This window comes from Aquila chrysaetos, chromosome 22, assembly GCF_900496995.4.
Source record: "Aquila chrysaetos chrysaetos chromosome 22, bAquChr1.4, whole genome shotgun sequence".
Classification (NCBI taxonomy): domain Eukaryota; kingdom Metazoa; phylum Chordata; class Aves; order Accipitriformes; family Accipitridae; genus Aquila; species Aquila chrysaetos.
This window is the reverse complement of record NC_044025.1, coordinates 14214898-14227145: the sequence shown is the minus strand read 5'-3', so window position 1 is coordinate 14227145 and position 12248 is coordinate 14214898. Positions and strand designations below refer to the sequence as shown.

At 43.0% G+C, this 12248-nt stretch overlaps 1 protein-coding gene across 1 annotated transcript in view; it reads left to right on the top strand.

Annotated features, from left to right (window-relative positions):
• Nucleotides 1-12248, top strand: part of GALNT10 (polypeptide N-acetylgalactosaminyltransferase 10) — a 91093-nt gene extending 78845 nt beyond the window's left edge. Inside the window, exons 8-12 of the mRNA XM_029998053.2 lie at nt 61-168; nt 2042-2263; nt 3006-3122; nt 5243-5392; nt 6132-12248. Of these exons, the coding sequence (XP_029853913.1) occupies nt 61-168; nt 2042-2263; nt 3006-3122; nt 5243-5392; nt 6132-6299 (765 nt within the window). The 3' untranslated portion in view covers nt 6300-12248. The remainder of the gene's footprint in view (nt 1-60; nt 169-2041; nt 2264-3005; nt 3123-5242; nt 5393-6131) is intronic.

Sequence of the window (12248 nt, the reverse complement as noted above, 5' to 3'; positions counted from 1 at the left end):
TTTTGTCTTCATTTTTCTCCATATAACCAAGAGTCAATCTGGATCTCTGCTGTTCCACAGGTATGGATGTGTGGGGGTCGCATGGAGGACATCCCTTGCTCTAGAGTTGGTCATATCTACAGAAAGTATGTTCCATACAAGGTTCCAACAGGAGTCAGCCTGGCAAGAGTAAGTGGCAATGGCATTCCCCATGATGGATGTCTGACTGCAATGTGACCACACTGTTGCCTCCTCTCATCCCACAATAGGAGGCAAATGTAGGCTTTGTAGTCCATAAATTGTACTCATACAGTGGTCAAATTGGGCAGTTTTGCAGTGGTGGATGTGTAGCACAAGGGGAAGAGAGCCTAGAGGAGCTGCAGACTCATGTGCAGACAGCTGCCATGCTCCAGACATCAGCCATTGCTAGGTGTTGGAAAGGGACTTTGCGATCAGGCACTGGCTATGGAATCACCAATAAAAACAAGATATGGCTTTATTTGTATAGTACTTCAGTCGTTTTATAGCTGTGCTTTCCAAAATCAGCAGGCTTCAGTGTGGTGATTTTGTTTTGGTGATTGAAAGACCTCTCAACTTCAAGCATCACAGACCACCGAATGAGCAAGCTGTAATTTTCCACAATGGAATGTTCTGTGCCATCTTATTTCTTAATCTAGTGTAGCCCAAAGAGGGAAGAGCTTTTGCCTATCATGCACTAGGCTTCTCCAGTTAATTTCCAAATTGAGAAGGGATTGCATTGCCCTCTGGTGGGAGAAAAAAAATAGGAGCAGGAAAGCTGCAAAACTAAAAAATGCAAAAAGTTACCCTGCTGTTCTGCAGTCTTATGGCTTGCACAGTGTTAAAATGTTTCCCAGTTTAATAGCATCGCCCTAGTTATAGATTTGGATTTATTACTCAGCCCAGCAATGACCTGTCAGAGCGATAGAGTGCTCTCCTGTCTGTGCCATCTCTTCAAGAAGGAGCTATATTTCTTTTGATTCAGTATTTTGCTCTTGCATACTCCCACAGTGCTGGAAGGAGATGGCAGACAGGTGTAGGGAAGGCTGTTTCTTGGCATCTAAGATCATACAGTCACCTTGAGGTGAACACCCGCTCTTGTTGCGCGTAGGCTACATTTAGGGCAAGGTCAGCACACTGATCATTCTTAACGTCTGAATTCTTTTGGTAGTAAATGACCACTGCTGGACTGACCACCTTCATGCATGGTGGGCAGTGCTGTTGGGTTGCTGAAGTCATGACTGCATATGGCATGTTACTGTGTGGCACCAAGAATGTACCTGAAGTTGCCAGAGAACAGTCCAAGGTCCAATGGTCTCTTGAGTGTGTTGTGAGAAGCAGTAGGGCGGGTATCTCGAGAGGGTGGTGTTCACTGCTGTTTTGGAATTACACAGTAGATTAAGCTTTACAGCGATATGTGAAATATACTGCTGCCAGCAAGTAAACCCTTTGCTTCTATTCTGAAGGGTCATCACCTTGAAAGTTCCATATTCCTGCGGTATCTCAGAGTTTCTCTTAAACAGCTTTTTACCCAAGAAAACGGAAAAAGAGTGGTAAGAAAGAATATTGTGAACTGAAGCTTTCCAGAAGGGAGTACTGCAAATCCCATTCCTAGATGGATATAAAAGATGCAATAAGAAGGATTTAAGAAAGCAGCTTTTTGTCAGGGACCTTTGAATGTCCAGTGGTATTTACCAGCATCATTTTCTGACTAGCATCTTTACAGGAAAAAAGGAAAAGAAAAAAAACCCTAACTTTTTTGATTAATGTTGTTTTTCTTAGCCACAAGGAACGAGATATAATGGCCAAGTGCCAGGATTCTGTTTTGACCTCAGCTGAAAATATCTTTCTAAAAGTCCCTTGGAACTAGAAAATGATAAAAATAATCTTCGTCCTGAAGGTGGAGAGAAAGAGTGGATGTGAATGAAAATCCTTTCTGAGCAAAAACACAAGAGCTGTTCTGAATGCTAATGTCAGTAGTTTGTGCAGAGTGTTCTCAGGTGTTTTTCCCTCTCATTTTCACACGTGGCTGTTACCCACACAGAACTTGAAGCGGGTGGCTGAGGTGTGGATGGACGAATATGCAGAGTACATATACCAGCGTAGACCAGAGTACCGGCATCTTTCTGCAGGGGATGTCGCAGCTCAGAAGGAACTTCGCAACAACCTCAACTGCAAAAGCTTCAAGTGGTTCATGAATGAGGTCGCGTGGGACTTGCCAAAGTTTTACCCACCAGTGGAACCTCCAGCAGCTGCCTGGGGAGAGGCAAGTTTGTGCTCTGAAATCTGCAGTGGGCAAATAGGCTGTGGTTTGTTTTTCTTAAAGTTGCCTTACCCATGTGCTCCAGTACCAGTTTGCTGTGAGTAAGGTAGCAAGCGAGTGTTTAAGGATCCTGCTTAATATATTTCAAAGACCAGAACTTCTCTACCATTATATTGGCCAGATCAAAGAAGTCAGTTAGGCAGCCATTTCTACTAATGCACAGCTACAAAGAGAATAGAGACTTGGCTTGCTCTGCATGTTGCATATTTAGTAGAAGGCAGAACATGCCAACAGGGAGGACTAGGGAGAGACAGCAGCTGAGCAATAGTAGAAATTTTGTATTTCCAAAAGGCTACACAACTGTATTGAGCTACTCTCTTCCTTAGCTTTCCCATCTGAAAGCCAGGAAAACCATCCCTGTTTTTGAAAGTCAGCTGTGTTCTGGGAAAAGAATCAACCCAGGAGTGAAGTCATGGATTGTTACACACAACAACATAGTGGGCTCTGCAGTCCTGTAGCTAATGGGTTTTGCTGTGTCCTGGAGGTTATTGTACAGCTGGCAATGGGTCCCATTTTGAGTTCCTGTGCTTTCTTCTAGCTGTTATCTGCCAGCTCAGATAGATAGTTAAGTGAGGAATCTTAAAACTGTTTTCATGCAAATACTGCCACTATTTGAGGCAATTTAAGCCTTCTTTCCTGTCACTTGATAAGAGTAGGAGATTCAGTGACTAATTTACTATTTCAGATACGCAATGTAGGAACTGGACTGTGTGTGGATACTAAGCATGGAGCCCTGGGATCCCCACTGAGGCTGGAAAACTGTGTGAAGGACAGAGGAGAGGCAGCGTGGAACAACGTGCAGGTAACAGTCCCTCTGATAAATCATCAGCCCCTAAATAAATTTGGGGAGGGAGAAGTTGTAAGAACAAATGTTTGAGAAGGAAGGCCGTTGCAGAACTCTGTCAGGTAAACAGAAGGAGCTGTGCACCCCAAGGCTCAAGTGCTAATTATACATGATGGGCTTGTAGCAGGATGTGGCTTGTGCTTGTGGCAGGGTCTGGAGCCTAGTAGACTTTGTGCGGAGCTTTTACCTCTGCTTTGAAGTTCTCAGAGCGAACAAAAGAAAATACAAGAAAACAATATGCCAAAATAATAAACCAGTAACAAGGCAGCTGTAATATGTAACAAAGTGAATATTAACTTCAAAGGTTGTACTGAAAGAAGTGATAGAGGAGCATCATGCATATTAATGAACCTGCAGGAGCATTCAATAACCGCTTACTATCATGCCTCTGACAGGAGGCAAATGCATTATAAACACCCAACCATTGCTGGAGAGAGATGAAACTGGCCAGGCTATAGATTCACCCTCTCAACATATAAGGTGCCAGAAATGACAGCTTTATTGTCACAGAAGGGAGGGAAATATTAGTTTGTCTAAACTGTAGCAGCTGAGCTGAGAAAAGATCAAGAAAACAATGCCTCTATTACAGAGCCATGCATAACTCTTCAGGGGAATGGCTTCAGTAGTAGGAGACAGAGGGTTGTTGCATATCAATTTTGATGCATGAAAACTAGAAACAAAACCAATTTACTCAGGCACAGTCCAAAACTAAGCTTCTGTTGTGTCAGGAGGATCCTGAACAATTAGTGTTGGCTTATGTTTAGGAGGATAATGTGTTTTGAACTTCTGTGTAGCATTGAGCCTAAATGATTGTGCTAATTTCTCTCCCAAGAGAGGTTTAAAAGAGAGACAGAAACAAAGTAGGTTTTTTGTGCAAAAGTTTTTGGCCACGCTACTTCACATAGTAGTACCCTGCTCATTACTCGTCTTAACTGCCCCATGAGATCTCTCTGAAGGGAGGACCATTCTTCCACCTGGCTCCAAAAGGAGCCCCCAGAACAGCCCTTCCCCCTGGGGGCTGAGAGGTGTGCTGGCTGGTAGCCCTGCAGAACCACGTTGCCTAGTGCTGGTCACAGAGGACACTTGCACCCTTGCCAGAGATGCTGTCCTTGTCAAATCAGAAGGCGAAAGCTTGACACCAGTGCCTGCCTTTAGACAAGTTTATCTTTTGTGGGATTCAGTCCTACGATGCTAAAACACGTCATAAGCCAAGCCATGATCATCAGATTGAAGATGCAGCTTGACCACGCTACTGTCTCAAGCCATGGCCAAAAGCAAATGCCAAGGGGGCAGGGCAAGGAGCAGAGATGTATGTGGTGTTACTTCCACTGACTCTTTGCCCATGGTCCAACCCTGTGGCTCAGGGATTTCCAGGCCACATGTGCTGGCAGCCGGCAGCTTTTGTCAGGGCCACAGCATTGCCAGGCATAGGTTGTGCCTGGTAACTAGAGCTAAACCCCTTTCTCTTCTGTAGTATCCTTCCTTTCATTTCACCCGAAAGTGCTGAGAGATCATTGCAGGGTCAGTAGAAGAGAGTGCCAGGAAGCATTGCCCTAGTGTTTGCCCTTCCGACGCTCCTGTGGAGTGGGGTGGGGAGCTGTGGGGTCCTGCTCTCTTGTCCCAGGAGGTGTGGGACAGACTCTTCCCAAGGTGACTGCAAGGCTGCCTGTGCAGGCTCGGGTGTTTACTGCTAATGTTAACTCAGAGCTCCTGTAGCTCTCCGCCTTTTTTGCTAGCTGTGAAGTGCTGTAATTGGTCAGCTGCTCACTTAATCCATGATGTATGCCTGCATTGCAGAGACATTCAAGGCTGCTATTAGTACCCAAGCTAACTAGCATGACTGTTTGCAGCAGCACAGTCTTACTTAGCATAATGTGTGGTAGTCGGCAGGGTAGCTGTTACAGACTCCCCTAGTCAGCAGTCCCTGTCCCCAGAGGTGGAAGTACTTTTACTCTAGAAGATATTGTCCTTTCCCTGAAGCCATCCCCACCCTGTGGGCAAAGAAGGGAATGTCGTTCTGCTGGTGAAAGCACCGTGCCCAGTACCAGCCATCCTGAGGGTCCTGTTTGTCCTGGCAGGTATTCACGTTCAGCTGGAGAGAAGACATCCGTCCTGGGGATCCTCAGCATACCAAGAAGTTTTGTTTTGATGCCATTTCCCACATCAGCCCTGTGACCCTCTATGACTGTCATGGAATGAAGGGGAACCAGCTCTGGAGATACCGACAAGTGAGTGTGTGTCAAATTGCCTGTAGGCACCTAAGTTTCCTTAAAATGTCACCACTCATGTTTTATTCCTTCTCTTCATGTAGCTATCATAAGAGAATCTGCAGACAATCTGTTGTCATTGTGCCTTAATTACCCTTGATTAGAAAGAGGTGACTCCCCTGTTCCACTGGTTAGAAATGGTGAGGACTGCTTCTACAGGGCTTGCTAAGCAGAAGGACACTCTCCTTGCAGTCTTGTCCACAGCTGGCAGTGAGGTGATGCAACACCCTTGCAAAACCTGTTTGCAGAGAGGTGTGCTGTGTTTATTGGTTTGTTCTGAATACTAGAAGATCATGCCAAAAGTAGATAAGGATTTATTCATCCTCCTACTAAGCAATGCTTTTATGGGCAAATTTTTGTGAGTAAATTCTTGACTAAATGTCCCGTCCTAGTCCTTGCAATCTGCATGCACTGTTCCGTGGAGTGACTGCAGCAGGATGTGAGCCTGTAGGCTGGAGAACCTGGCTTCAGGCATGGCTTTAGAGCTTCCCAGTGCAGATGTGAGGATTGGGTTGGATACCATTGCAAGGGGTGGGAATGGACCCTGACACCTGCCAACCAGTTAAGTGTGGAACAAATTCTTCAGATACATCCAAGTGACAAAATAGCTTGCCTTGGTTTTGTAAGTCTTCTTTCTGTTGGTTTTAAAACAGCTTTGCTTCTCTGCTTAGCAACCTCACGTCAAATTTCTCTTCTCCAGGACAAGACCCTCTACCATCCAGTAAGTGGCAGCTGTATGGACTGCAGTGAGAGTGACCGAAAGATCTTTATGAATAGCTGCAATCCTTCATCTCCAACACAGCAGTGGATATTTGAACACACAAACTCAACCGTCTTGGAAAAATTTAATAGAAATCTTGATCTTTAAAAGACTGAGAATATATATATATATATTTTACAATTATAGTTTTTACTGGGGAGGGTTACAAAAAATTTTTTTAAGAATACTTTTTTTTAAACAGTTAATGAAGGTAAAAGGGAGAATCTCAGGAGAAGGTTAACTAGCAGGCCAATCTTTATTGCAAAGATGCTGCATCCTTCTCTTCTGTGGATGGTGGAATTTTAAAGGCTTTGCCAGAGCCACTTCTTTGCTGAGACTGAACGGAAACTCTGTTTTTAGAGGAGTCTGAATGTGATTCAAACTGCTTTTTTTTTTTTTTTTTGCTTTGTTTTGTTTTATTTCCCAGCTGGGTCTGGTGTTAAATGATTTTGTTATCCAGGACCCTCTAGGACTTTTTGTAGCGGCTATACTACCCGCTGAAGCATTCCCACATAGGTGCTTTATCTTCCAAAGTCCATATAAGTAAAATCTTGAACACAAGATTTAATCCTGTGATCAAAAAAAAAAAAAAGAAAAAAGGCCATCAAAATGTAAAATGAAATGAATTTTTTTTTTTGCCCTAAACCAAAATATATTTCAAACAGGTTGAGTATTATTACTTTCCAAATCATAGCTCTGATAAAGGAATGAGCTCTAGTGGAGGTGCAGCCAAGTGTTAGGAATATCACCGTAGTTATTAGCGGTGAGGAATCTGCGTTTCTGGTCCATTCACTTCGCAGTCAGTTTGTCACTCACTGTTGAATCTTCAAGGTGAAAGATTAACAGAGGGTTTTTAAGTAAGCACAGTTCTTACAGGTGAAGATTTTTGCTAAGAGCCTTTGGATATCAGGTTCCAAATTTGCCCCTTATTCAGAATCTTTTTAGCATAGACACCTCTAGGGTTTCTCAGAGTTAAATCTACTACATGAATGCAACTTCCATTTTTCCTTTAGAGGTTTGAAGGCTAACTTAATTCACAGTTGGTGTGAGCAGATTAATTCAGGATAATTAAGTCAGGGCTGAGATTAGCCATTGGTCTTTATCCATTTGTTCATCAGTCTGTAGTTTGTTGCAGTCATGAGTCCTGTGGTCAGTAGTGTTCTAGGCTTGTGGGAATGTGCTGTTAATCTCTCCTGTTTTCCCAACATGCACAGCACTGTAAAGTTTACTATGACTGGAAATCTGTTTGCTTAAGCAGAGATGTGGGGTTGATGGGCCCATTTCACTGGTACCCTGTCCCTTGTGTAGTCAGTTAGCAGTGCGCAAGGTATTATCTTTCTGGTTTGGCTGCAGGATCTGCCAGACAGTGAACCAGAACTGTCTCATCCCAGGAGCTGGAAAAAAGTACTGACACTGAAGGATGAATAGAGGACCATTGGTTTCAAGTCTGTCTGAAGCAAGTGTTTAAAAAAAAAACCCACCCTGGTTTAAAATGAAGTTGTTGCAAAAACAGATTTACTAGTTCAGCTGACTTAGTCTTATACTGAAGACAGCAGTGGCATTTTCTAGTAAAAGCTGTGAATGATGGTGCAATTAACTTTTTGCAAAGATGCTGTGTAAATCAATAAAACTAGCCCTTTGCTAGTAATTGCCCCGCTCCGCAGTTTGTCCAGCTGCCCATGCAGGAATGTTGCAAGAATAGGTAGTGTGCAGCCACCTCTGGGAGTCAAAGGCTGAAACACTCAGGGTAGGAGTGGGGCAACCCTCTGGGACTCTTGATAAGTACAATTAACAGACTTCCCCTCCTTGGAGGGGCAGGGAAGCTCTGCTCTGGGGTGTCTTTCTGTCATGTGAAGGCAAGGAGATTTTTGCCTAGTGTCAAGAAACAAGCAGACTGGCTCCCTCTGCAGAGCTCCAGAAGTAAGAAACCTTTTCTGATGTTGCCAATTGCAGGATCATTGCCTGTGTTTCAGATGTCTTTGAGGCCATGTAGTGCTGTGTCCGTCAACTGGGAGCAAACTGGGACACAACAATCTGTCTCTCAAGCTCTCAAGTCTGATGTATTGACTGTGAGGCTCAAAGTCATTTCCACCTCTCGTCCTCACAGCTGAGGCCATGTCTGACCTCTTCTGCCAACTTACCTGGTACATGCAGTCACGAAGCAAGGGAAGCACGGGCACTGCATTACAGCTGGGACTGAGCTTGCCAAATGTGTTGGTGTCTAATGTTTTTGGAGTGAAGAAAGAAAAAAAGCTCTAGGCTTTCCTTGTGACAGTTTTGCAGCAGTATTGCTACGGAATTGAGCCCAGCATCAGACAGAGTTGGCATCTTATGTTCTCAGTAACTACAATATGTCTGTCATTAGGATCCCTTTTCATTTCTCTGGGAGACAGAACCACCTTCCAGTGCTTTGTGTCTGACTGTTGCTTCCCTTAAGTTATTAATGCTGTCATTAGTCTAGTAGTGCTGACTGTGGATCACTAGATGGCCTGACTAGATGTCTTTATGAATGTTTTAATACCTGTGGAACAAGAAGCTGTTTGTCCATGAACAGTGCTAGTTTTTTAAAATTGGGACACAATCAGCAAATTATATAAATGGATGGTAGGTCATTCTGCTTGCAGCTTGCAACTTTGTGTGTCTTAGTTTTCTAATGAGAGGATTAGCTTCTGTTTCTAAAATGCATGGCTTGCTTTGTACTTGGGCTCACCTTGTGAAGAGAGCCCTAGCTGCTTGGCTGCTGGATGCTTGTTTCAGAGAGAACTGCAGTAATGAACGGGTCTTTTACCACTTAGTGATCTTAATGTGGAGAGAAAGGACAGCTCTTAGCAGTTTGCACCAAAAGATTAAGTAATTGTTGAGGCAATTCCTGTTTGACAACCGACCACCAGTACCTGGAAACTGGAGCTTTAGTGTGAGCGGTCCTACTGGGTCATCCTCGTCAGGGTTGATCTGATCTGTTTTCTGAAGGTTTGGGATCTGAGTGTGATAAGTGCCTCACAAATTCTGTACACTTCTGACTGGCTCGCTGGGCTTTGAGCTATTAATTTATTTACATCAATTATACTTTTCAATACCCTAGAGGCTTTGCTGACTAATGAGGAGACTTAATATAGTCAACCATCCACTGATTGAGAAATAGAAGCTGTATTTCGTCATCTACATCTTTAATTGAGCCTTTGCTGGGCAATCTGGTTAATTATTCCAATTACTTTTGGTTATTTGTAAGCAAAATTGCTAAAGCATGAATACATAAGCAAATCTTCACATCTGCATGCAAGTTAAGACTGGAGATTAAATACCAGTGATTATCTAATGCAAAATAAATGTTTTCATATTTTTTTCCCCAGAAGTATTCAAACACCCCTCTCTCCATGGCTGCATAAATTCTAATGCTTTTAAGTATCAGAATCCCAGACAACAAGGGGATCCCTGGATGTGTGTTATGTCACATAATAATACTTTGATTTGCTCTTGAAGCTGTTGTTGATTTATACTGGTGCTAATCTCTAAGGCCTACAAACAGAGTAATAGGTTTGGGGCTCTTATGTGTGCAAGGTGTCTTTTTTCATGCCTGGGAAATTAACTTTCTTTTCCACACCATAATAGAAGAACATGTGAGCCTTACTGAAAGGGGAATACAGCATCATTAAAATAAAGATGTGCCTTTTTAAATGTAAATGTACAGCAAATGCTTAAACTTGAACCATTTCCCAGTGCCTTGCTGGACAAGAGAGAAGAGGGGAAGGGGTTGGGAGATAAGGATGCAAGAGAAAGCTTGACTCGTGCAGTGTTTGTGTGTGTTTTTTAAAATGTCTGACTTTAAGTGCAAAATCTGTGTGAACGACAGTAATTCAGAAGCTCCTGGGTTTCCTCTGTTAAACTGATACCATTAATGACTCCGGGGGGGGGGGGGGGGGGTGGGGGGTGGGGGGTGGTGTCACTCCTAATTGGAAGACTTGGAAAGAATGGCAGCTTCCTCTTGGTACACTGTAACAACTAAAGCTAGACCAGAGGATGTCTTGGTTAGCTGTTGGATGTTTCACCTCATGGTGAAGGCTCAGGCATTTCACCAGCATGCAAGGTCCTGCATTTTATTTTCTAAGTATCCAAATCAGAAATCACAAATGATCCCAAAAGCATATAAAATCTGTAGCAGAAGTGTCTTTCAGAAAGTTGATGCCTTCCATCACTGGGAAACTTCTAAAGGGTGTGTTCAAATCTCTAATACAGAAGTAGCAAGAAAGCAATTTCTCAGCTTAACTTTCTTCCTGGTTTGTTCTACAGTACTCTATGCACAGGGTTTTGCTTTCCTTTACTGGAGAGTTCCATTCAGCAGACTCTCCTCCTCCCTGCTGCACTGAGACATCAATGTACTGAAAGTCAAACAGGCACCACCAGCAACCAGCATTGCGAGAACACAGTGCTCTCGTAGCTACTGTAGGATCATTATAGTAGCTATGCTGGCTTACATCACTGAGGGGAGAGGAGAGAGATATCCTAAAAGTTGTATTGGGCAATCGTGTAACTGCTGGGTAAAAAGCTTTCATTTTAAATTGTCTTTCAAGATATGGACAGACACTTGAATGGTTTTGACTGGAGAGAACAGCCTCTAGCAGTCAGCCCATCACGCTTTCAGTCAAAAAAGCCCTGGTAAAGTTATGTCTGAAACAGTCTGGCTCTGCTAGCACAAGGGATTCAAGTGTCCCTTGCATCCCACATCCACTCCCAGCTGCTGTGGTTCATATTCTTCCTCACCTACTGAATTTCTAACCACTTGCAACAAAGGAGCCTGGTGGTGCCTAAGTCGGTCCTTATCTGACAAGTGGCCATCTAGGTTTCCATTTTAACAATCATTTAGTATGAAAAGCTTCTTAAACAGTTAGTTAGCAAACTGTTGCCAAAATAGTGAGTAGCTTCAGGTTAATGTCAGAGTCTGGGGGGCTAGGATTAAAAGGTCTTTCACAGGATACAGAGCAAAAGGGGAGCTGGACTGGGAGTCAGGAGCAGACTGGGTCCTGCTCCCAGTCTAACAGTGGCCTATTGATCTTAAGCAAGGAAAGTCTGTGTGCTGCAGTTTCCCAACCTGTGTAAGATTTAGCTTTAAGTGCTTTATTTGCTGACCTAATGAGTGTTGAGTCCATATTTTAAAACCAGCTGCAAGTCCTCACCTGGTTCAGTAGAGAGGAGAGATGCAATGGGTGGAGAATGGGAAAGCTGAGATCTGAAATTTCCATCAGCATTTAACACACAGTTCTCAATTCATTTCATATTCCTCATTAACCAGTCAGATTGATTTATTCACATTATAAATTTAAAGTGGAACTGAAATAAACTCGCCTCCTGCTCTGATTGCTCCTCCGTAGTGTCACGTTTTAACTTGGAGATCTGTATATGAAACTAGGCAATGGTAGATTAAGGAAATCCTAATAAAAATCCCATGTCTGCTTTTTGACTCTGCTAGCTGAGTATGCTCCTTTATTCATTGCATTTGAGCTTTCTTGATGCTTCTGTATGACCCAAAAGGCTTCAATGATTCCAGCAGATGTGAGGGATTTGGGAGTTTTATATAAAGCCCCTGGATCTATGTGGTCTTAAAAGTACTAGTTCAACTCTAGGAAAAAAGTCCTAATCCCAATTAGTGAGCAAGCAAATGTGAACTTCAACCACAAAACAAGATAAAAACTGATCAAGCTGATAAGCTGAAACGTTAGCCCTTACAATAACAAATAGCTTTAGCCTCTAGGGTGGAGAAGGGAATTGGTATCAAAATGCATTCTCCAGGATCTCAGTGATAAGGTCTAAGTTTGTCTATTCCTTGTACTGCATGCATTTTATCTGTAAAACTGGATGGTGCCTCTTGAATCAGTGTATATTTATTTTGTGCGTATTAGGACCAACAGCCTAATATCTGGGGGTGGTAAAGGACTTGTAGCACTTTAATGTAGTAGCTTTCATAAATTGGGAATCATTGATAGAATGCCTAGTGTTTTTAAAGTTGAATGGACTTCCTTTTATAATATATTTAAAATAAATTTTTAATGTGTTTTCTGAAAA